The following is a 25251-nucleotide window of genomic DNA, read 5'->3' as shown; positions in this document are numbered from 1 at the left end:
CTGCCCACCAGTCACATTGCCGCTGTCACATCCAGCCTGGAGTGAATCCCACATCCCCTCTGGCTGGGATCAGAGGGAACTCTGCCTTCTGACAGCAGAATCAATGCTCACCTGGTTACTGGGGCGTGCAGGAATGCTGCAGCCTCAGTTCATTCATCTTTTATGTCTCTTCTCCACTTTGGGCCAAACCCTTGCAGCGTGATGGATCCTGATGGAACAAGGATCCCCTCTCCGGACTGCCATGGGAATACTCCAGGCTTCTCTAATCCCACCTGGTTATCCCAGGCATGTTTTTTATAGGGAATCTATGGAGTGACAGGGCAAGGGGGATGAATTCCCACTGCCAGAGGGCAGGGACAGATGGGATATTGGGAAGGAATTCCTGGCTGGGAGGGTGGGCAGGCCCTGGCACAGGGTGCCCAGAGCAGCTGGGGCTGCCCCTGGATCCCTGGCAGTGCCCAAGGCCAGGCTGGACACTGGGGCTTGGAGCAGCCTGGGAAGGTGTCCCTGCCCATGGAGGGGGATCTTTAGGGTCCCTCCCAACCCAAAGCACTCCATGATTCCCCAAACTCAGCCCTGTAAAAAGAAGTGATTTCTAACCCTGAGACAGGGATGGGGAACTTCCCCAGAGTTGCTCCCAGCCCTCCACATCACCCACAGCTCCCTGTTTGACTTCATGCTGGCTCCAAAGGCTGACATCTCCCTGCCAGCCGGAGCAGCTGCAGCGCTGGATCCCGCGCAGGAACGGAGGGATGGGGCTGCAGTGTTCACTCCCAGCTGCTGGAAGGAGCTCATTATGGGGTGCTCGGTGCCAGGGACGCAGGGCTGTGTTTGCACAGGGACCCCTTTAATTGCTCAGCCCTTCTCCAGGTCTGTGGCTGCTCCAGCTCCAGCTCCTTTGTGCAGATTAAAAGAGTTCTGTAAGAAACTCCTCGTGCTGCAGCTCTGTCGGGCTGGAGGGCATCTCCAATGAGATTAATGATGTCTGCCTTAATGGAAGAAAACTTTGCATAAATGAGATTATGGTTTCTGCTGAAACCTGCCAACTCTTATTCATTTGCAGTAAATATTATCTTTAATTAAAAGTTTTAAGGTATCTTGTTCCCGAGCTAATGAGATCTACAGTGATTTCCCTTAGGAATTAATTTACCTTCTCAATTCTTACTCATTTTGGTGATAGGACTATTTAAATCTGATCCAGGCTTCAGAGCTTTGTTGAGCACATCCAGCCAGAACAAAAGGTCATTTTGCCATATTGATGTTTTGTTGGTATTTATAATTCCCTTGTTCTCTCTCCATTCCAAGGATCCCTGTTTAGGTTCCTGCCCCAAACATTTCCTTCCAACCCCTGAGTTCCTCTTAACTCCTCATGCTGAGAGCTTTTTTTCCACAGCCATTTCCCTTTGGATTTGTGTTTTCTGTTCCCTCCAGAGTAAAAATCAATTCTGGTGATGCCGAAAAAGACTCTGTGATCAACTCATTCATGTAAAATACACTAAAATCTGTGGGAAACACTTCGTGCAACTGCTGGAAAACACAGGAATATTTCTGCCTTTCTGTATGGGAAACCATCCACTCTAATTCCTCTACGAGGATTATTTTTAAGAAGCAAGGATGCTTTAACACTTGGAGGTGAAAATTGCATTCCTGCACATGTGTTTAAATAGGAAAAGTGCCAAACTGGGCTGGGAGAACTGGAGCCAGAGCCCTTCCTAAGGCTGGACACAATGCTGCTGGCCAGATCGAAATCAATTAATTAACAGAACTAAATGCCAAGGTTCCCTTCATTCAAACATAATCACAGATGGAAATTAAGCAGTCCATTTCAAAGGAAATACCTGGTCTGCACACACAAAGAAGAAACCGAGAGAAAAGAAAGAATTAATGCTCCTTAGCTCATTATCAGCAGATTTTTCTGCTGAAATCCCATCTGAATCCTGGGAGTCTCCTCTGAACATGCTGGGTCTGACAAGGTTTAAAAGTTGGGTAATTAGTTACGCTAACGAGGAAAATGGAACAATCAGAGCCCAGTGTTGACCAGAGGTGGTTTTGTTCTGATGAAATATAAAATACCTGTTCAGGACTATGCTGTCAGCCTCCCCTGGATAAGCTGAACCCTATTTTATACAAGATGCAAGCCAGGGAAAGCCAATTCCTGCTTTCTACAGGAAAAGATTCAATTTCTTTTACTGTTATTCCAATTTTTTCCACTTCCCACCCAACAAGTTGTGACAGAAAACCTCCCCGTGTCCACCCTGCAACTCTCTTTGCGTGTAAGTAGGAAATATCCCTAAAAACTGCCCTTGTCTCTCTGCAGCTGATAAAAGAAGTCACTCAGAAGCTGCAGGAGGAACTCCTGCCTGCAGGAACTCCTAACCCTGAACTTGCAGCACCAAAAAAGGGGAAGAAACACATTTTGGGGCCTGGGACGGGCTATAAATAGAGCTGTCACCAACTTGTGCAGGCTGTTGATAACCTTCCTTTTATAGCTCACTGCAGCCCAGCTTCCTCCAGCCCACACAAATTAGAGATTATCAATTATGGATGAGCTAATAAATAATGCTGGCAGGGCAGGCAATATCCTCTGAGAGCAGGAGGGATCCTCGGGTTGTGTCACCTGTGTCCCGAGCCTTCCGTGTCCATAACGTCTCAGCAAAGTGGGAAAATTGGATTTTTTGGTGTGTTTCTTTGAGGAAGCTGAGAATTGGTGACAAATACCAATGTAAAACACCAATCTGAGTACAAAATCCCAATACATGTAGGAATTGCCAGACTGGATTAGCTGGGATGCCTCCTTGGTGTCATTTTAGGATTTACCCAGGCTGCGTGTTTGGTAAGGAACTACCAGAATGCTCCCAAGAGCTGCATGTGACACAGCCAGCCCATGGCCTGGCACATCACTGGCAGCCCAACTCACTCTCAAGTCAGCCAGGATAAGCTTTTTGGGTTTTTTTAACATATTGGGATGTTGCTTTTCAAATCATCTCTACAGCAATGATCCCTTGGAGAGTTCCTGAGGCCTGGGCTTTAATGAATTCCCAACCTTAATTTCCATCATGTGAACCAGCATTTCTTTTAACCAGCCCCGATTTTGTGACCTTTCTCTTCTCCTCTTGTTTTTGTTTAGCAGAGTCAAAGCTGAGGCACAGAAATATTCTTAAAAACACCACGACCAAGAGCTGGCTCCAGTGGGAGCACCAGCACCGATTCCAGGATCTGATCCAGACTAATACTGGTTTAAATGGCCTCTGTTGCCATCGAGGGCAGTAACTACTGATGGATAAATCTTTGGAAGCACATGTGGAAGCACAGGGAGCACAGGGAATTCTGATCCAGAGCTGCAGCTCTCTGTTTGCCATTCCCAAGGGCCAAGTGACCAAAGGCACTGAGCCTGAACAGCCTTCTGGAGATGACAGAGTTATTCCTTAAAGCCTGGCAACTTCTCTGGGGCACTGGAAGGCAGGGAAAAAATTCCTGCTCCAGCCCAGCTCCAGGAGTGCGAAAAAAACATTTGGATTTTGGTGCTTCCTTCAGCAGCACAGCCAGGGACAGCAACAGCAGTGGGAAGTCAGTGACTCCTCTCCAAAGCTGGAGACACCCCAGGAGCAGAGATCCTGGGCTTTTGGGAGGCATTCTGGAGGTTTTTCCCAGGGAAAATCTGTCTCAGCTTAATGGTGATGGTCATCAAAACTGAGCCCAGCTTTGGCCATGGCCTCAAGCCATGAAATCAGACAAAAATGCAAAATGGATAAAAAATCCCACCTGGGCAACAGGAGCTGCTTGATTTATTCAGGGCTTCCAGGAGCCCTTTTCCATAAGGATCCAAACCCAGGTTTACCTGTGGCTGGCACCAGGTGAAGCCACTTCCAGCCCCTGTTTAAAACCTGAGCCCAGTTCAGGCCACGCTGTGTTTGTTCAAGCACTGAAGGCTCTGAAAGGGGCTCCCCTGCCTCGGGCTGGTCGTGGCTGCAGCTAAAAATGCCTCCTGCTCCTTCAGCAGATCTTCTTAATTCCATGTTCCAATTAGTCCTGGACAAACGGAGTGTACTCAGCGCATGAGTTATCACAACATCGAGTTACCAGCTCAGGTTCTGGCTGATCTCACAGGGAGGGCAAGGATTAATTGTCACTTCTAATCAGCCAGGAGAGGTTTCACTGCTCACTTAAGAAAAAACCAGCTTTTATTACACAATTACTTCTTAATTACATTTCTTGCAGCCCCAAACTTCCAAACATTTAGCTCTGTTTACCCACCTAGTGAGAAACAGCAGAGTCATTAAATAGGGGGTTTCCAACTATTTTGGAAAAAATGGGAGCACTTGGGGAGCCTGCTGCATTCTCTGCCCAGCAGTGTCAGGAGCAAGGCTGGAGGAAACCTGAGAGGGCTCACACAATCAGTGCTCCGTCCCCAGCAGCTCTGGAGGGATCAGCAGGTCCTCTTTCCATTTCCCATGGATTGGCAGAAATGAAGGGTCCTCACTTCTTCCAGCTGTTCCATTCCAGGTGGGCTCAGAGCTGCTCTGCAATTTCCAGAGCCTTACGAGTGTTTTTAGTGGGAGAGGCCTTTGGATTGTGCTGCTGCAGAGCTGATTTCAGTCCATAAGTGACATCAGCTTCTGCAAAGGTGATAAATTGTTGGTAAATGTCAGATAAAGCAAGGACTGGAGGGAGATGTGTAAGAACATGGCCATTAATATTTGATTTAAGTATCTCTTCAGGTCCCAGTTGTTCCCAGTTCAGTAATTTGTACAAGGCCTGAAATAAGATGACCAGAATTTATAGCAAAATGCTATTAAATTCACTGGTATAGAACCAGAGAATCATGGAATGGTTTGGGTTGGAAAGGACCTCATCCCTCCCACCCCTGCCATGGGCAGGGACACCTCCCACTGTCCCAGGCTGCTCCAAGCCCCAATGTCCAGCCTGGCCTTGGGCACTGCCAGGGATCCAGGGGCAGCCCCAGCTGCTCTGGGCACCCTGTGCCAGGGCCTGCCCACCCTCCCAGAGAACAATTCCTGCCCAATCTCCCATCCATCCCTGCCCTCTGGCACTGGGAAGCCATTCCCTGTGTCCTGTCCCTCCATGCCTTGTCCCCAGTCCCTCTCCAGCTCTCCTGGAGCTCCTTTAGGCCCTGGCAGGGGCTCTGAGCTCTCCCTGGAGCCTTCTCCTCTCCAGGTGAGCACCCCCAGCTCTCCCAGCCTGGTTCCAGAGGGGCTCCAGCCCCGGAGCAGCTCCGGGGCCTCCTCTGGACTCGCTCCAGCAGCTCCACATCTTTGTGGTGTTGGGAGCAGAGCAGCTGGAATGTGGGAGCCAGGCTGGAAGCTCAGCTCACTCTGCTGGAAGCACTGAGCACCCTCCTCCCTCCCAGGCCTCAGCTCCTGCTTCCTCCCAGAAAGAGGAGCCCCCTCGTGTCCCCTGCGGCCCCGGAGTGGCAATTCCAGAGTGACTCAGGGTCTAATTCCCAGGGTCACCCTACCCGGCCCTGCCACTGCTGCTCTTTTTCCAACCAGGGAAAAACAAACCAGATTACAAGTGGGGAATATTTTCAATCCTGGTTAATGGTATTTTTAGGATTTTGTATCCCTTTCAAGCTGAGGAGTCTCCACAGCCCCCTCCAGCCCTGGCTTAAGTCCCGGGTTCCAGCTGATCCCTCCTCACAGAGGTTTCTGCAGTTCAAGGATCCCCACTAAAAATAACTCCTTGTAACCTGACAAATGGAAAACTGTCATCAGCCAGAGGGCTGGTTTTGGGTTACTGCTGCAAGAGAGGCCTCGGGATCATCCTGTGCTGCTCCTCCTGGAGTGACTGGAGCAGAAGGAGCAACATTCGATCTCCTGGCCATGAGTGTTTTCTTTGACAGCATCATTTGAGCAGCAAAACCTTCCTAAAATATGGTACCAGTAATAAGGATCATCATTTAAAAACCAAACACAGCTCCTTTCCAGGCAATGATCCCACAACAAACAGTGCTGGAGCTGCTGAGGAATGAGAAGGGGCAGTGACCATCGCACCTGGTTTGATGGGAACCAGCCTCAGGGAATGAGTTTGCTGCTGGAATTCCTGGGGGAGGGGGCTCTGCTGACTCCAGTTACAGCTTTATCTCCCCATTCCTGCACTCCGCTCCCTGAGCCACAGCCAAGGCACTCTGGCATTAGCAGGAACTTTGTGCACCAGAGTCCTGAGTGACAAAGCCACATCACTGCAGGCTGGGAAGCAGGGCTAAATTCTGGTGCTTTACTGGGAAAACTGGCACACAGCTGCTTCCTTCCCTTTCCTATTCAGGAATCTACTCCCCTTCACCAGCAGCAAAGTGGAAAATACAACAAGAAGGTGAACTTTCTTGGAAAGAGTCCAAAATGTGAGAACATCAGAACTTAAAAAGCAGGGTTACTGTCACAGGTTAAGATTTAGGAGATTAAGACAAGTGGGATTGTTGGATCAGGAGAAGTGGGGGCTGGGAGCCAGCAGTGCATTTATCCAGGCTGGTGGTGATAATTTGTACACATTTATAGGGGTTTATGGCCAGGTGCTGACATGGATTGATCTGGACCTGGCTGAGGAGGTCACACATCCCCTTTTGCTCCACACATGGAATGGTGGAGGGCACATTTCCTTGGATACAATCCCTTTATAAGGTGTCCAATGGTAAAATAACCCCAGCAGTAAGTTCCAAATCCACCTGAGTCACACACAGCAAAGCTGATTCCTTCTGGGGCTGCCTCCTCCCATATCCCATTGCTGCTATTCCAATGCATGCCTGCCTTTGGCAGGAAAATGAATAATTGATCACAGGATGCTGCTCAAGGAAAAGCAAAGTTTGTCCCACTGGAACCTGCTGCAGCCCAAACCTTCACACCCAGCCCCCAGTCTGGCCCTGCACAAGCTCTGTGGCACTCACAGGAGCAAAGGTGGTGGAGGAGGATCCACGGGAAGAGTTGAACTCACCTGGAGAACCCACCTGGAATTGCTGAGGTCACCGGTCAGCGCCATGGGAGCTCCCACTGAGCTTGGACAGCTCTGGCAGTGTGTCCTGCAGGGCTGGCACAAGGTTTGGGACTGATGGGATCCAGGCAAAAACTCCATCCTGACATTTCCTTCCTCTCCCAACACCAACAACTCCAAAGCTTCCACATCCATGAGTGTGGAAAGGAGGGACTGGGAAGAGTGTCAGGTTAAGAAACCAGAAAAATCCCTCTTCAATGAACCACCCAAGGCAATACCCAAGTTATTATTCCATGAAAAGTGCAGAATCCTGAGGAATTCATTATTGGACATGCTGATCATTGAGCTGTGACTGGAACTATAAAAATCAACTTTACCCTGATTTGCTCCATGTTTCCAGTGGAGTTTGGAATATTTCAGTACATTTTCCATTCAGCTGGGATTATCTAGAATTTATTTATTATCTAAATGTTATTTCCAGATTCTTTCCAGCTCTTGCTCCCAACTCTCCTCCAGCAAATTCAGATGTTGATTAATAAGCAATAAATAATTAATAAATACTACTTTTACCATAAGTCTCTTCACAGTCTATTGTGGAATTTTCTAATATTCTACAGGGCTGCAAATAAAAGGAATCGTTTTACATCCAATAAAAGCACCAAAATTATCCAATACAATGTGTGAAAAGAGGAATTTACACCTGGACCTTCCACAGACATCAAATAGTTTTTATTTTCTATGAGAGAAACATAAAAGGTGATTAGAAAACACAGCAATGACAAATATTTACCATTTGAAAATGCTGAAATGAAACAAGGGAAACCATTTTCCCCCCACTTTTTCCTGCAGACAAGGTCTTGGAATATTTGGATGCAGGATAAAGTCAAACTAATGCTTCATAGAGGAAGTAAAAAGGTGTCAGAATGCAAATTCAATACATTTTCCTTTTATATCCAGGATCTACAATAAAAAAGAAGACAACCAAAGTCCATTTCCAGAGTCAGCCTCCATTTTTTATCACCACAGATGTGAGAACCAGGAGAAATAATCCTAAAAAGCAGCCTTCCAAGGGAATGCTGATGCAGGTGAGTTCCAGTGAGGTACATCCAGAGGTGGGGCTCAGCTTTCTCCTCTCCTGATGTGCCAGTTTCCTCCCAGCTTTGCTGAAGAAACACTTTTGCATTTTATTTATTTTATTTGGTTGATCTCCCACATTTAGTTGGATGATGGGCAGTGTGGTGGGAGTTTATCCAGGCTAAATTCCGATGTTCAGACTAAACTTTCATTATTTGGAAGTCCCACCTGGCCAGAGGGAACTTCGTGGGCTGGGAACAGTCACTGCACACAGCCAGGTGTGTGACAATGACATAATTCAGTAATTACATCGATGGTGAGATTGGTACAATTCCCCATTTGGAGCTGCAGTAGTGGCAGATGTTCAAGGAGCATTTTTCCACCCAGAGTGAGGAACTGGGAGCAGATGGATGAACACATCCACGTGGAAGATTCCCTCAGCCAGGAGCCTGCCCAGATATTCAGGATTCCACAGAAGGAAGGAGGAGGGGATAACAGTGATCTCCCTGCCCTGGGTCCTCTCCAGCTGCAGGACCTGGCCTGGCCTGGCCCCACTCACCCCTGACTGTCCCAGCCCTGCTCAGTCCCAGCCCCGAGCCTCAGTTCCCATTTATCTCCCAACTCCTGCCTGGTTCTCTAAAATGTTCTGGATTGGGAGGTATAAAATGATGTTTCATGGGCTGCCAGGTGTTCTGCACCTGAGGAATTCCCCCCTAAACAAGGAAATGCCCCTGGCTGTGCTGCCCTGCCCATCTCCAGTGCGGGGTCTGGAGAGAACCAGGGCAGAACATTCCTGGGTATTCCAGTGGAGCAGGACACAACACTCCTGTTCATTCAGGTGAAACCCTCCCTGCCTGCACAGCTCATTAAAATCTCCTCTAAGAGACAAACAGAACAACTGAATGTAGGAATTCCACGTGGGAACTGGCCTGGGACGGTCCTTGGGAGCTGTCAGGCCACGGGGCTTCCCATCAGCCGTTCCTGGCGGAGAGCAACCAACCTCTGGAACCACTTCTCCTCAGCCTCTGCCTTCTCGATGAACAGCTGGGCACAGGGAACAGGAGACAAGTTGGCACAACTCAGCAACTCCATGTTTGTGACCATCCCTTGGAACACCCATGGCTGTTTCAGCACCCAAAGGAAAAGCTCAGGGGGTTAAAGACAAAGGTGATCCAAAAACACCAGGAAAAGCAGAGACTTTTCATGGAATCCTCAAAGAGTTTGGCTTGGGAAGGATCTTAAGGATCATAATCATTGGAAAGCCAAGACTCCAATGCAAGTTCATCATTGCACATCTTGATCTCTGCTGTCTCTGTCCAGTGCACAGAACTCACACTGGTTTCTTTACTGCAAGGCATTTTTAACTTGCTAATTCTTAAAAAACTCTGTGTAAGTCCTTTTACTTCCAACTGAAGTGCTCCCAAAGGAATTTGCTCAAGTGTAGCCACAACAATTTAAAATTATCTGAAGTCTGTCCTGTGTTTAAAACTTTGCAAGTTGGCAAAATGGGCAAGTCCTGAGTTTTCCACCTGGTTTCCAACTACAGAAACCAAAAGCAATTTGTCCTGAATTTTTACTCAAGGGGATCTTAAATTCCCCTGTGTTACATTAATTATATTTTGTTATAAAATTAATTTCTAACTCCAGAACTCCTGGTGAACTTCCTGTGGGATTGCTCTGCTGGGCAGTGGGAGGAGTGGGATCCTCTGTGTCCTGCTGTCTCCAGAGCAGGCATTTTGTGAGGAGCAGCACAGCAAAGGCTGTGGGGTGCCCTGGTCCTGCTCTCATTCCAGGGGCTGTTCTAAAGCTAAAGATGGGATAAATATGGCAACACTCACGTTTGGATGTGCTAAGGAATTGTCATCCTGGTATTTGATGGCAGTGGGAATGTGGGCAGCTGGAGGCTCTTTCTCAGGAGCCGCTGCCTCAGTGGTTCCTGCTCCCACATTTCCAGGCTCATGCTGCAGTTCAGGAGGTTCTGTCGACTAAAAAAGAAACAAACACACAAAATTGGAGTGTTTTATCCCCAAATTCCCAAACGTGGCAGCATCTTAACCCAGCACTTGGCTGCCCTCCCAGGAAAGGATCCTCATGGAAAGACTTCTCAGCATCCTCAGCAGGATGGACACCCTGGACATGGACAAAGGATATGAGGTAACAAAAAAAGGTATAGGGAGAGAGCTTGAAAAACTCAACACTGGGATTTTGGATCACTTCCTGAAGAAGCTGCATCAGCTTCTTGGAGACTTCTGGAAAGGCAAGAATTTACACATTCCTGGGGAAACAACCAGGGATAATTCCAAACACTCGCTGTGGGGAAAATGAACCAAGCCTTGGCTTGCACACATCCCAAACCAGTTCCCTACAACACCAGGTGGCCAAAATGCAGGTGATTTCTGGGATCTGGATGTCTCCTGTTGGGTTTCTGGAAAGCTGATTGAAAAGCAAGCTGCTTCTTTTCAGGGAGTAAATACAGACTTAAAGTCTGGCTTTAAGTTAAGCAGCATTAAAAATATCTCCACTCTAATTACAAAGTAAATGTCTGATCACTTTGGGATTTTAATTCTCCTGCTTCTCCTAAAAAAAGTCTTTAGAACAGATGATTTCCTTAAATTCTGACACATTTAAATTCCCTGAGCCCATCCTGAGACCATCAGGGAGTCCCTGGTGGGATTTCAGGTGGGTTTAGGGTTGATGCTCTTTCATCAATGGAAAATCCGTAATAGTGCAGCTTCCTCCTGGCTCTGAGGGGATAATGCAGCAAGAAAAGGATTGAGAATGTGCCTTGTGGAAGGAAGATATCCTTTTTGGATGGGAAATGTCCCTTTTGGATGGGAGATGTCCCTTTTGGGAGGGAAATGTCCCTTTTTGGATGGGAAATGTCCCTTTTGGGAGGGAAATGTCCCTTTTGGATGGGAAATGTCCCTTTTGGGAGGGAAACGTCCCTTTTGGATGGGAAATGTCCCTTTTGGACAGGAAATGTCCCTTTTTGGGTGGGAAATGTCCCTTTTTGGGTGGGAAATGTCCCTTTTGGGTGGGAAATGTCCCTTTTGGGTGGGAAATGTACCTTTTTGACTTCTTTGCTCGACCTGAAGGTCTGTGGGATGAAGGCGTCGCTTTCGATGGCTTCGATCTCCTTCACTCGCTTCACTTGGTCGATGAGGGTGGCTTGGTCTGCAGAGGGAAGGTGGGATATCATGGGATCAGTGAAATCCTGGGATCCAGGCCCTGTCCCAGCCGTGCCTGGAGGAGATTTTGGGACATACCAGGAGAAACCGCTCGTGCAATGCAGCCCAAAATCCTCTGTCACAAGGGAAAGCTCCAAGTAAAGATAACAACAGTGAGGCCATTGCTGGGAGCATTCCAAATGCTGACCTAAGGATTTGTGGGATAAATGGGGAAGAGAAGGCTCCAGGGAGAGCTCAGAGCCCCCTCCAGGGCCTAAAGGGGCTCCAGGAGAGCTGGAGAGGGACTGGGGACAAGGATGGAGGGACAGGACACAGGGAATGGCTTCCCAGTGCCAGAGGGCAGGGCTGGATGGGAGATTGGGAAGGAATTGTTCCCTGGGAGAGTGGGGAGGGGCTGGGATGGAATTCCCAGAGCAGCTGTGGCTGCCCCTGGATCCCTGGCAGTGCCCAAGGCCAGGCTGGACATTGGGGCTTGGAGCAGCCTGGGACAGTGGGAGGTGTCCCTGCCATGGCAGGGGTGGCACTGGATGAGCTTTGAGGTCCTTTCCAACCCAAACCATCCCATAATTCTAAGCTGGCAAGAGCTGCACTACAGCAAAGCCCATAAATACAACTTCAAGCCTGATTTTTTGGGGGGATTTGGAAGTAAAAAAAATAATTTGCTACATTTAAACTTGTGTTTGTAAGTCCTGCTGCCTCGGTGCTGAAACCTTCTCCCTTAAAACAGATTCCTAAGGATTTCTGGGGATAAATCAAATATCCCAATGCCTGCTGGGGAGAGGGAGTCAGAATTCACTGAGGTTTTGGATACACCAGGCCTGAGGGTAAATAAAAGGACAGAACATGGAACCTGATTAAGCCAGGGATAAAAAGAGGCAGGAAAAGGAGATTTCAAATCCACTGCTCAACTCCAGTTTCACAAAATCCCAGCCAGCTCCAGGATCCCACACGGATCCTGCACAAACTGATGGGGATGACAAATTAGGAAAGGGGCAAAAATCACTGAATGCTGCCAATGACATCAGTGACATTAACAGGGGAAAATGGACTGGAGGAAGCAGAGCCCATTAGTGCAGGGCACTTTTGACAAACACATTACTGGGAGATAAAACGACTTCCAGCTGTTGTTTGTCAGCTGTCAGTGGAAGGATATGTATTTCATAGGAAAATCAAAAATAATGGAGTCAGAAAGCTCAGAGGCTTCAGACAAAAAAAAAATCAATACTAACTCAGTGCATGGTGAGTGTTGTTACCCTCTAAGGGTGGAATAAAAGGAACTAAATCTCGGATTAGGGCTGGTTTTTAATAAAAAGGTGATTCCAGCAGCAGGTACCATTTCCAGCCCTGTCACCTTGGCAGGGGGGACCTTGCCCAGTTTGACTGGGAGCATCATCCTTCAGGGATAATTCACTATTTTACACTTCTCTATTTACATCTATTTCTATCCTGCCACAGATATAAATACACACAGCAGCTTTTACAGCTGTAAATTCATATGGAATTGAGCCGGATCAGCAATAACCTGGAATGTCACTTCAGAACTAAAATCTGCAGGAATTCTTTCCATGCCACCCCAAAATACCACACACAATAATTAAAAACACCAAAGAATCAGATAAAAGAAAAGAAACAGAGGATTCGACGACCCTACAAATCAGATAAAAGAAAAGGTAACTTCCCTGCAAGCTCTGCCTAAAATATTCCCCTTTTTTTCCTTAAAGACAAAATTTATTCCACTAAGAGTTTTAAAATCAATGAAACAGAAGCATTAAATGACCAATAATATCTTGTGAATCATCCATTAAATAAAAATATGTTTTAAACATTTCTTGGATAATCTTTGGGTGTCAATTTTTATGGATTTGTTGCTTATCCATAATCCTGACCATGAACATGTACCTAAAGAGATTTTTTCAAGCAAGTCTAACTCCAGAATCAAAGCCATGTCACAACAAACCTTCAATATTCCTCAGAATCGGTTTCTTCCTATTTTACTAACTGGATTTAAGGGGTTAATGTAATTTAAAAATATAACATGTTTTATGTTAAATGCTTTCAAAACCCAAAAAAGCTGTCATTTTTTCTTGCTCTTTTGAGTAGAGGGTGAAAAGAAGGAAAGACCCCCAGACTGCAGAGTAAACAAACAACTACAGCAGAAAACATTTCCCCTTTGACCCCGTTTTCTTTGGGGTTTTTGGAAGTGGTGGTTTTATCCAGCTGCCTTATAGCACGGTGTGTTTTCCAACAGAACCGTGTTGTCACACATCCCACGGTTTTTGACTGATCCCAGTTTTACTTAAGCCGCACAAACTGACAAATTAAAGAAAAATGAAGTTTTCCCTGGACAATTTGCAGTGGGAGAGACAAAACCTCCCTGGCTGTGGGAGATCCTGGATTCTGTACTAAACAGAAGGGAAGCACTGGGGAAAGGAGGAAGAATCCAGCAGGACAGTGGGATTCACTGCAGCTGTGCCAGCTCCAGATTTTACCAAACCTGGGGCTCTGGTTTTTAGGGAATGTTCCTGCCTCAAGTCCTTTCTGTGTGCAGGAGAGGATCAGTTATTCCAACCCTGATCCCGTGGTATCCCAGACTTCTGATACCCTTCCCAGCCTGAGTGCTGGAATTCCAGAGCCAGCGGGAGCTGCCTGGAGATCCTCCCTGGGAATTCTCCCTGGGGACCATCCCTGGAGACCCTCCCTGGGGATCATCCCTGGGGATCCTCCCTGGAGCCTCAGCGCCCACTCCAGAGGTGAGAGCTCCCAACAGCCGGAGCAAAATCCTGAGGGAATCAGCCCAGAAATGTCCCATTCCCACAAGCTTTGAACACAACATTCCCGGCACTCCAAGTCCCCCCTGCTCCTGCCCAGGCTGGAAGGGACTATCCCGGGATATCTCCTGGGATGTATCCTGGGATATCTCCTGCGATGTATCCCGGGCCATCTCCTGGGATGTATCCCGGGCCATCTCCCGGGATGTATCCCGGGCCATCTCCCGGGATGTTTCCCGGGCCATCTCCTGGGATGTATCCCGGGCCATCTCCCGGGATGTATCCCGGGCCATCTCCTGGGATGTTTCCCGGGCCATCTCCTGGGATGTATCCCGGGCCATCTCCCGGGATGTATCCCGGGCTGTCCCGCGGCCATCCCGGTTCCCGGCCGGGCTCCGCTGCCGTTAGAGGGAGGCACCGCCTCACTCAACAGCGCCGGAGCCTCCGCGCCGCGGGTGCCGAGCCCGGGATGCTCCGAGCGGAGCATCCCTGCAGGACCCACCCCGGGCATCCCGGATTTCGGGATCAGCTTCCAACCCCCACCCCCCATCCTTCTCACAACTCAGCCAGGATAAGGCTTCCCATTCCCGCTGCCGCTTGCCGATCCCTGAGCTCCGGCAGAGCTCCCGCTCCGACACTTGGCCACACTCTTTCCCAGCTGTTGGGATTTCCAGGGAGAGAACTTTTCCCAGGCAGAGGCGCAGGAACAATAACCACGCTCCAAAAAGAGAAACTGGACAGAGAAAGTTTTGCCCGTTCATTTGTGTGCTCCCAGCTTCATTGCAAGCACTTGGAAAATACAATTAAAGGCATTAAAGTAGCAAGTTGTGACTAATCCAGCATTTATTTACTACAGGGAGCACACAGGATTTACAATTAAGTTGGAAAAATGTGAATTAACAAGAAAAAACTTTGTCCAGGCTTGTTTTAAGATCTTGTGAGAGTGAGGTTATTAAAATATATTAAAAATAGCATTTTGTGAGCACTGTGGTACTTACTAGAGAGAATACTACAGAGAGTACCAGACTACTCTAGGTTTGCTATTTTAATACGTTATAGTGATAGTAACCTCGTTTTTATAGGATTTTAAACAAGTCTGGACACAAACAGCTTTTCCTTTAAAAACCTGGGAGCAGTAGGAATAAAATGCAGCAGAAAACAGGAGGGGAAAGTTCAGCAAGCGAGTTTTGAATTTAAGAACCTTGAACTTAAGAACCTTAAATTCAAGAACTTTGGATTTAAGAAGGTTAAACTTCTGCTGGAGCTCTGCATGTCCTGCGTGCAAGTCGCCTTCACCACTGCCCTCCTCACACCCCTGCACCCCCATTTTGGGGCTTCTTGGGGTATTTCTGAAAACATCCTGGGCAAGAGCCACACTCAGCCAGTGGAGAGCTGGGGCCAGCTCTGGCACAGTAAATTTTGCTGGATTTGTGGCCACCCCACGTTTGTCACCGTGCCGACACCGGAGCCGCCGCGCTCCTTCCTGGGCACACAAAGCCAGGGCTGTAATTCAATGCTCAATTTACCCTTGTCTCAGTGGAGATTTCTCCCCGCTAATTGATAGAAATTAAGCCATTAATCAAGGCACCAGCCATCATTCAACCCAGGGAAGATGAATCCAAACTTTCATCATAACCACCTTCCCCATTTTAGTGTTCATTAGCATTAATTTTTAATGCAATTATGCTCTTCTTTTACGCTGAGCTCATAAATTACTGCTCTTTTGTTGCTCGCTGGCCTTGTAAAATCCAAGGTAATGCTTTGTGCTCTGATCTTAAAGGCAATTACTGCCTGCTTCTATCTTTTCCATACCTCTATCCCAAATAACCTCTGTGTTGGAGGTACAGACTCACCAGTGCAGATCCCACATGGATGTTTCCTACAGAGCAATTTGTCCACATTAAACCCACATACTGACACGGGCAGAGCAAGAATTCCTGCTTTTTCTGCCGGATCCCCGGATCCACCGGCAGAGAAATGACAGGAAAATGGGATGGTGCATTGGATACAGGGAAAAAATCGGTGTATTGGAGTGGAAATAAGCTGTGGATGAGCGCAGGGAAGCCGTGCAGGACAGCAGGGCTGCAGCTTGGAGGCTCTCCAGCTTTTCCAGGGATCACTTTGTGCTGTCACTTCAAAAAGTGCTGCTGGCACGTGCCCAGTGCTCCTTTCTTTGCCCTGTGCCTGTTCCAGTGTGTGGAAACCCCACAGAGCCCTTCCAGGGGATCCTGTGTTCCATGGGATCCGTGCTGGCACTCGGTGCCCCGAGTCAAGAACTTCCAGCCTTTTATTCCCACTCCATGCACCGATCCTCAGAAGCCCACCAGGGGAAAGGCACAGCAGCTACAGCCACCTCTGGCTGCCCTCAAACACCTCGGAGTGGTTCCAGGGAAAAGGAAATGTACTTCAGGAAAACGTTGCTTTGTTTGAATTATTTTTCTGCTTCTTTCCTGGGCCGGGCCTTTAGCTGGGATATGGGATAATGTCACTCACAGCAGCTAAAGGTCTGCCCAGCACCAAGAAAATATGATCCACCTCTAAGTTGCCAATTTATCTAGGCCTTAGCCAGCCTAAATAAGACAATTCCCAGTGAAGTCTCATGCTCATCCCATAGATTCCCAGAAAACCCCCCCTCTGGAAGTACCTGTGTGATGATCCACGAAACCTCATTTCTTATCAAAATAAAATCCCCACACCAGGGACTTAAGAAAATGGATCTGGAATTTTGTTACATACGCCCCTGTTTGTCTCCCATACGCCCCTGTTTATCTTCCCTATACACTCCTGTTTATTTTCCATACACACCTGTTTATTTCCCTATATGCCTCTGTTTATTTCCCCATACATCCCTATTTATTTTCCCCATAACCCCTGTTTATTTCCCACACATCCCTGTTTATTTTCCCTTTAGAAACAGCTTTTCAATACGTAGCTATAAATTTGTGTTTCAACTGACTGAAGTCCAATAACCAATTCCATGATGGTTTTTACAACCCCATTCCCTTAAGTGACTTCTCCTTTAGCACAAATAAACGCCAGGGAGATGACAGGAGAACACACCACATTAATGAAATACAGAAACCAGATTTGTTTCTCATCCTGAAATCTGAAGACGATTTCAAGACTTTTCATTTGTAAAAATAAATCCTAAATTTCCCTGTTAGGGAGATCATAAATTTCTCTGTTTCACTTGTGGAACAGTAAAAATTTAATGACACCAGCTGTGATTGCTAAAATAAAATCACTCAAATATCAGCTGCAAATATTCTTTGATATTTATCAAATATTTATGGAATGGTTTGGGTTGGAAGGAACCTTGAAGCCCACCCAGTGCCACCCCTGCCATGGGCAGGGACACCTCCCACTGTCCCAGGCTGCTCCAAGCCCCAGTGTCCAGCCTGGCCTTGGGCACTGCCAGGGATCCAGGGGCAGCCCCAGCTGCTCTGGGCACCCTGTGCCAGGGCCTGCCCACCCTCCCAGGGAACAATTCCTGCCCAATATCCCACCCAGCCCTGCCCTCTGGCACTGGGAAGCCATTCCCTGGCTCCTGGCCCTCCAGGCCTTGTCCCCAGTCCCTCTGCAGCTCTCCTGGAGCCCCTTTAGGCCCTGCAAGGGGCTCTGAGCTCTCCCTGGAGCCTTCTCCTCTCCAGGTGAGCACCCCCAGCTCTGCCAGCCTGGCTCCAGAGGTGCTCCAGCCCCAGAGCAGCTCCAGGACACTGGGACTGGGGGCTCTTCAGGGAGAGCAGGGAAGCAGAAGAGGGAAGTCTGGAATATGAAGGACAGGAGAGGATGGGCAGGCACAAAGCAGGGTACAATTTAAGGAACACATTTCAAAGTGATTATTAATTACAGCAGCTTTAATAAAAAGCCCGGAATTGATTCCTCCAGCAGCCATCATCCATGAGGGGCCATCGATCCCCTCTCCAATTCCCTTTCCCTCAGCTCTGCCGAGGGGGAACACAGAGAGTGGCCAAACCCCAAATGCCCGTCCCTCTTCCCAGCTCTCATTATCACCGTGTGGCTGCTCTTCCTAACAAGCCACACTCTGCCACTGCACCAAAACTCGGCATTTTTTATTTTCTCCTTGATTTGCTCCTGCCCCCTTTTAATTCCAAACCAGCAATATAAAGATTAAACAGAGATAAAAGAAGATCACAGTGTGTGCCAGATGCTGGAACAGCCTCCTGGGACCAGCAGCACAACACCAGGTGTTGGTGTCAGCCTAATGAAGTGACACTGGCACACCAGGGACACCCAGGGCGGGGCTCCAAACCTGCCATTATCCAGGCAAAACCAGGGAATATTGGAAATTCCAGCTTTGAGAAGGCAGGAAAAAGCAATCCATGTGTTTCTATAAATGTATTGTCTGTATTAAATAATTTGGGGGTTAAACAAATTGAGTTTGGTCTTTGCCACCACAATGAACTTCAGGAAAATTTACTGAAGATAAATGATGACCTCAGGCAGTAACTGCTGAACTTAAGGGCATCCCAATATAGGGCTGAGTAAAGCACTTTAACTTATTACAGCTCCCAGCCTGACCTCACCCCAGCAAATCTTCTCCTGGCACATCCAACCTGTGGTTTAATATCCATTACACCCAGGGAAAGTCTTTTAACTCTCTCTAAAGGAAGTGGGAAGGGAAATCAGTGGGTTGGGGTGGCCTGGGCAGGGCCAGGGGTTGGACTCGTGAACCCTGTGGGTCCTGTCCTGCTCAGGATGTTCTGTGGTGGCCATGGACAAGATTCTTCACGTGAGAACTCCTGGCCCTCAGGTTAAAGATGAATGCAAAAAGATAAAACTTTTAATTTGGGTTTATAGAGTTTATAATTAAGGGATCTTCTAGAAGTTGAGTCTTCCAGGGTTTTTTTTGGTACATTCTAACTTTGCTTCCGTGACCCCTCCAGCACTCGAAATCACGGAATCACAGAACCACAGAACGGTTTGGGTTGGAGGCACCTGAAGACTTGAAAAATTTCGCTTTGCTAAGGAAAAGCCACCCCAGCAGCACGGAGGGATCAGCAAGAGCCTGGAATGACCCCTCAGGGATGGGGGTGATTCCCTGTTTAAGGCCAGCTGTCTCCCAGCCCTACGTTCCCAGTCTCGTTTGCATCCCTCCCTCCCCCTGCCCACGTGGGCCTCATTTCCAGGCCTATTCAAAATGATATTTTCCAAGCATGTGCCACACGACTTGTTCATATAAATGGAACAAATTAAACTGTCTCCACAGATATCCCCTCACATTTGTAGCCCTGATTCCTCTCCCTCACACGTGGCCAAGACACCGTATTATCTCCCTGCAGAGGTTGACCTCAGGATATTGGATTCTGCCACGGAGCTCTCCGGGACTAAACCGACGGGAAACACTTAATCACCCCCGCCTTTGCAGGAAAAAAATCAACTTTAAATTTGCCCTGATGAAAAATCAATAAACCAGTAATTGCTTGGCTTATCACGGCGTGGAGGAACAAATTGGGAAGCGGAGCTCGGCGTCGGCGCAGATTCCAGGGAAAGGCGCGGAGTTTCGGGATCACTAAGCCAGAAAAGGGAAAGGTCTCGCAGTGATAATTAAATCTACTCATGCTGATTTTCTGCCAAATTTATTTCCCCAGAGTCTATCAAAACGGTGCAGCGCTTACTGGGGAGGCAGAACTAATCAGTTCAGCGCCGGGCCAGCACGCGCCGGGCACGGGAAATGCAAATTCCGGGATAAAGGCACCGGGAGAACGCCCTGCCCATCCAGCACCATCCTCCCACCGACCCACCTATGGACTGATGGCCAAAAAATTCCCATTTTCTGTTCTGCTGTGTTCTGGAACAACCTCTTTTCCTGGTTTTCTGAGGCACCCCCAGCTCCTCCTCCCCACACGGGCCCTGACATGATGTATTTTAAACTCAACATTTAAAAATATTCTTATTCATGGTAGACTAAGAGAAACGAGCCCCAAATCTCTCCCTAACATCACCCAGCGTGTTCCAGTTTTCCCTCCATGGGTTTTTTTCAGTTTTTCTCTTTCCCACTCCACCTACTTGGGATTTGTCTGGAGTGAAACCCAAGTTTGGTGGCCAAACGCCCTTTAGATTTTATCACTTTTCAGGCAGTGCCAAAGCAAGTAAACAAACACCAAAGTATGGAAATCCAACCACGGAAAATACTCCTGGAAAAGTAGCATTTTTTGCTAATAGACCTAATTTCATGCAGCAAATTAGCATAGCTCCAATGGAAGTGCAAATGTAATCAAACTGAAAAATTCAAATGAGGCGGGGAGAGCCTTTTTCTTTCTTTCTTTGCTTTTTAGTCACTTAAAAAAAAAAAAAAATCAGCATTTTGCTGTGTGTCCTTCATGGGGCTGGAGGGACTGTGGTAATTAAAACATTTAAACCAGCACAAGCCCCCAGTCTCCCAGTCTCTAATCTGGAGCTGGGGTCAGCTGTCTGTAGATTCTAATTTGTCCTCAATTTTTTATTCATGCTGGGGAAATGCTGCATATTTAACAGGAAACCAGCGGGAAGGGGCAGCGCTGGGCTTGGAGGTCAAATAATTTGATTTCCGAGCAGATTACATGGAACATCCAACGTCTAATCTCACACCTGATTTGGCAATAAAATGACAATAAAAGGAATGTTAAGACACCCTCACCATGGGGTGGGCAATAACCAGTTTTTGTGGGCTGGGGAAGGATTGTTTTATTTGTAGAATTATTTTTATTGCAGCTCCTGGGTAAAGGAGTCACAGGATGCCCACACAGGCTGGAACTTCCTTTTGGAGAGTTCTAGTTAAGGAAATAAAATGAGGAAGATTAGAGAAATCAAATGTTTTTAAAACTCATAATTTAGAAATTATTTTTAAAGATTTAATTTAATTTCATTTTATTTCAGTGACTGGACGTAGCACTCAGTGCTCTGGTGGGGATCAGTCCCAGGTTGGAATCGATGGTCTGGGAGGTTTTTTCCAACTTCAGTGATCCCATGATTCAAAGAGGGTTAAAAACCACCCAGAGATCCCAGAGATGATGTGTGAGGAAAGAAGTACTAAGAAAAAATGCAAAAAAGCTCTTTTTCCAAGCAAAGGATGCCACTGGAGCCCAGCATGGCTGGGACAGGGAAGGGAACACACTGAGCACTGGTAAATATCCTGTTTGCAAATCCACATGGGACATAACCCTACCTAAACCTGGAATTTTAAATCCATGTGGGACATAAAAACTGGAGTTTCCCAGTGTGCAACTCCCCTGGATGTCTTGGAATGTTTAAATGCTTCGTGCACAATTTAATAAGACTTGGTATTTTCCAGTGAGAATGGACTCTTTTACTCCTAACTGGGAGCCAACTCCTCAGCAAATGGATGAATTTGAGTTATTCAGGAAAAATCTTCTCTTCATTTTTGAACATCCTCACAACTCTTCAAAGCCACCCCAGGACAGTTTTCATGGCTTATTAATAAATTGTAAAGAAGTTTTCCTCCCCATTTCCCTGCAAATGACCATTGTTCCCAAGTCCTGAACCACCCCTTTTTTCTTCCCTCTGCCTTTCCACACTCGCCCTCCCAGTCCCTGCTGGCACAGCAATTGCAAGCACATGTGCCACTCACAATGGGCTGTGAGCACAAAAACCCACGTTTTTTTCCAAACATTCCCTGCAAACTGGTGCTGGTGGGACCCAACCACCTCATCCCAATATCCCTGGGCCCCGTGGGAGCCTGCCTGGGTGATTCCTCCAGGTGGAAAGGTTCCCCCTGGGCCCAGTGGCTCCAAAATCCAGGAATCACAGCGGGGAGGGGGCACAGCTGGCTGGTTTGGTGCCTTTTCCGGCCAGAATTCCAAGCGCCCCTTCCACCTCCTTCCATGTCTGTGCTATCCCACTTTTCCACTTGAATTTCCTTCTTTGGTATCACAAGAACCTTCTCCAAGCAGGGTTAACTGGGAGCACCAACTAATTCCTCTCAGCATCCCACAGTCCCCAAGTAAAACAAACTAAAGATCAGAACATTCTGATTTTGAATGAAATTCACAGCAACCGTGGTTTCAAAACTGGGGAATTTTCCTGAGCCACCTCTTGTAAGTAAATCATGGAATCCCAGAATGGTTTGGGTTGGAAGGGACCTTAAAGGCCATCCAGTTCCACACAGCTCCAGGGAGGATTTGAGGCTCCTGGGATTGTCTGGATTGGCTCCCTCAGAGGGGTGGAAATGTCTCTTCCCATCGCTCCCTAACATTTCAATCCATTCACTTTAATTTTTCCAGCTGCTGGACTGCAGAGGCAGCACCTCTGATCCCACCAGGATTCAGGGCACCAAATTCCATCATCAGCTTGGGGAGGAAAATCCCACTGCCCCACTGGACCTTCAAAACAATCATTTCTGACTTCCTGAGCCTTAGCTTGTCATGAAATAAAAGAAAATGCCTCACCTTCTTCCTTTCTTCTCTTGGCTTCTTCTTCACTTCTCTCCTTGGCCTTCAATGCTTCATCTGCTTTAGCTAAAAGGAAGAAGAAAAGAAGAGGTAGAATTAGTTAATTTATCCTATCAAATCATGGAATGGTTTGGCTTGGAAAGGACCTTAAAGCCCATCCAGTGCCACCCCTGCCATGGGCAGGGACACCTCCCACTGTCCCAGGCTGCTCCAAGCCCCAAAATCCAGCCTGGCCTGGGACACTGCCAGGGATGGGTTGTCAACAACCTCTTGCCAAACAACATTTCCTGAGCTTTAAACCCAATTTCCTGTTCCTTTTTGCAGGTCCCACAATGAAATCCACGTGCATGAAAGACCAGAACTTGGTTCTTCACTTATTTTATTTGAAGTCATTCCCCACAGTTAAAGGACATAAATGGGATTATGGAGGGTAATATCAGGTCAATATTAGTGGCAATATTAATGCAATACAAATCCCTGCATCCATTTTGTGTTAAGCAAAGCCTTTAAGAGACTTTTAAGGGGTTTTCTTTCTTTAAACCCCAATCTCCCCACCCCAGTTGCCCCAGACTGAACTGCAACGACCCAAACGTGGTGCACTCATAAAGTGGCAGATTTGCTGCCATAGTGAGTAATCCATCAGACCTATTTTGAGGATAAAACAGAAACAAAACAATATTTCCAGGGCTGCAGACTCTGCTCAGAGTGGGAGTCACACAGCTCTTCCTCAGCACTTTATTAGGTAGTACACAATTTTCTCTTCACTCCAAATCACAGCAGCAGCACTTAATCCATGTTACAACAATATTCTTTAAAAAGAATCTTTTTCCCTCTAGAAACCTCTTCCCTTATTACTTAATTATCTACCAGTTGCTCAACTGCAGGGGTTTTCAAACACTTTCCTACAGATGTTAAAGAAGATTAAAAATATACAGCACAGTAACAAGGGACTATCAATATACTCTGTAAATTAATTAAATTTCTGTTCTAGCACATCATTTATTCCAAAGCATTAATGTCTCAAAGGAGCCATTCTCTTTTATTGCCATCTCACTGCCTGATGAGTGAACTAAGTGAGAATAAGTCTCTAATAACATTATACTTGATGAAATATTAAGTTTTCAAAAGTATCACCAGGCCAAAAAGAAAAGAACCAACAAGGAACAGGAATCCAGCACTTAAACCAGGCCTTCTCAGGGAGGAAAATCACTATAAACTGTGGTCTAAATGGCAAGAACTCAGTCAGATTTGCAAATATTTAATCCCAGCACCTACTAAAATTAGGCAATAATTTATGAAAACCAAATTCAGCTCACAGGGGGTGAAGGGGTCGTTCCTTTTTGGAGCCAGCAGCTCCACCTTAAAATGCACAACCTGAACAGGGTGTTACAAAGTGATACAATCACTGCACAGACAGCTGCTTCCATTTCCACACTTTTATCCATATTTAGACAACATCTAAAGTCATGAAATATTAAAACTTTTCTGCCACTGAAGATCATTACAAGAATCTATTAAATCCCATAATAAAACCAAACCACGAGTAACTCTAAAGACTTTTACTTCATTTACACTTTATTCTCCTTGGTAAAAGGACAGGGATAATAGAAATTCCATTTAAATTCAATTTTGGTTATATGTGTAATTGTAGATATACCCCTTGAGTCATGTAAAATGCTCAGCTTATGTTTCTTTCAAATTATCCCGCTCCGATTCCCATTCTGCTCCTTACAACTGTCTTCAATATGTATTAGCAGAGCTCATTAGGCTGGAATTTAATAATGCAAACATCAGGTGGATTTCAAGACCCTCCATTATCAGCACAAGATGGATTGCTCATATAGCTCGTGGGCCAACTGGGCACAATTTAGATTCAATAAACTACCAGGCCTAAATTTGATTTATCTATTCCACTGAGCTACTTTGTTCTTCCTCCCCGATTTGTTGCTGCACAGGAACAATTCATTGGGTATCTCAGTGGCAAAAAGATATTAAAACACACAGCAAAGATGGTGCTGGTCAATGAATAAATTTTTAGCTTGTCTTTGTTAACTTTAAATCGCTGATTTCCAACCCTTGTAACTCAAGTTAGAATTGCTGCCGAGGCAGAGCTTGGCTTTTCAAGTCCTGGTTAATTAGAGGGACAATGGAGCAATTTAAGAAGTACCATGAGGACAGTTCTCCACACAAAATTGCTCATCAACAACAATTTAACTTAGCCCATAAAGCTACAGAGCAGTCAGTCCCTGAGCTCACAGGGCACTGCCCACCACGACCAACACAGGCACTGAACCCATGAGATGCATTCAGGATTTCAAACCAGGGATTCTCTTCAAATATTTTACATTTTCTGTCGTTTTTGCACAGAATCCCAGAATGGGCCAGGCTGGGAGGAACCACAGCGGGTCAAGTGTCCAACCTCCCTGCTCATCCTGGAGCACATGGCACAGGATTGGGTCCATTCTTCTTCCTCTCCTTCCCCTCCTCTTTTCTTCTTCTCCTCCTCCTTCTCCTTTTCTTCTTCTCTTCTTCTCCTTCTTCTTTTCTTCTCCACCTCCTTCTCCTTCTTCTCCTTGATGCTGTCATCATGACGATGATGATGCCAGTGAATACATTCTTGTTCACAGCCCAAGTGCCATTAAAAGCACTAAAAGAGATTCACTTTTCTCAAATCAAGGTGCAGTTAAACATTAAAAGATCTTTACAACTTGAAGGTTGGACTCCAAGGTCTGAGAGGGCTTTTCCAACCTAGACAATTCCAAGATTCCATGGAACCCCTGCAGTGGTGGAAGAGCTCGAGGTTTGGGAAGCAGAGTCACTCCCTGATGGATGGGTGATGCTTTAATCCTGACCAGCCTCACACTGTGC

General features: G+C 46.8%; 1 protein-coding gene across 1 annotated transcript in view; it reads right to left on the bottom strand.

Moving 5' to 3' along the window:
- Positions 1-7649: 7649 nt before the first annotated feature.
- The window catches only part of RSRC1 (arginine and serine rich coiled-coil 1), a 99256-nt gene continuing 81654 nt past the window's right edge, over positions 7650-25251 (bottom strand). The window contains exons 8-11 of the mRNA XM_039557002.1: positions 22381-22449; positions 11084-11190; positions 9855-10001; positions 7650-9060 (exon numbers count right to left, since the gene is read on the bottom strand). Coding sequence (XP_039412936.1) covers positions 8968-9060; positions 9855-10001; positions 11084-11190; positions 22381-22449 — 416 coding nt within the window. The 3' untranslated portion in view covers positions 7650-8967. The remainder of the gene's footprint in view (positions 9061-9854; positions 10002-11083; positions 11191-22380; positions 22450-25251) is intronic.

Source organism: Corvus cornix, chromosome 9, assembly GCF_000738735.6.
Source record: "Corvus cornix cornix isolate S_Up_H32 chromosome 9, ASM73873v5, whole genome shotgun sequence".
In the NCBI taxonomy this organism is placed as follows: domain Eukaryota; kingdom Metazoa; phylum Chordata; class Aves; order Passeriformes; family Corvidae; genus Corvus; species Corvus cornix.
This window is presented reverse-complemented; position numbering and strand designations above follow the sequence as displayed.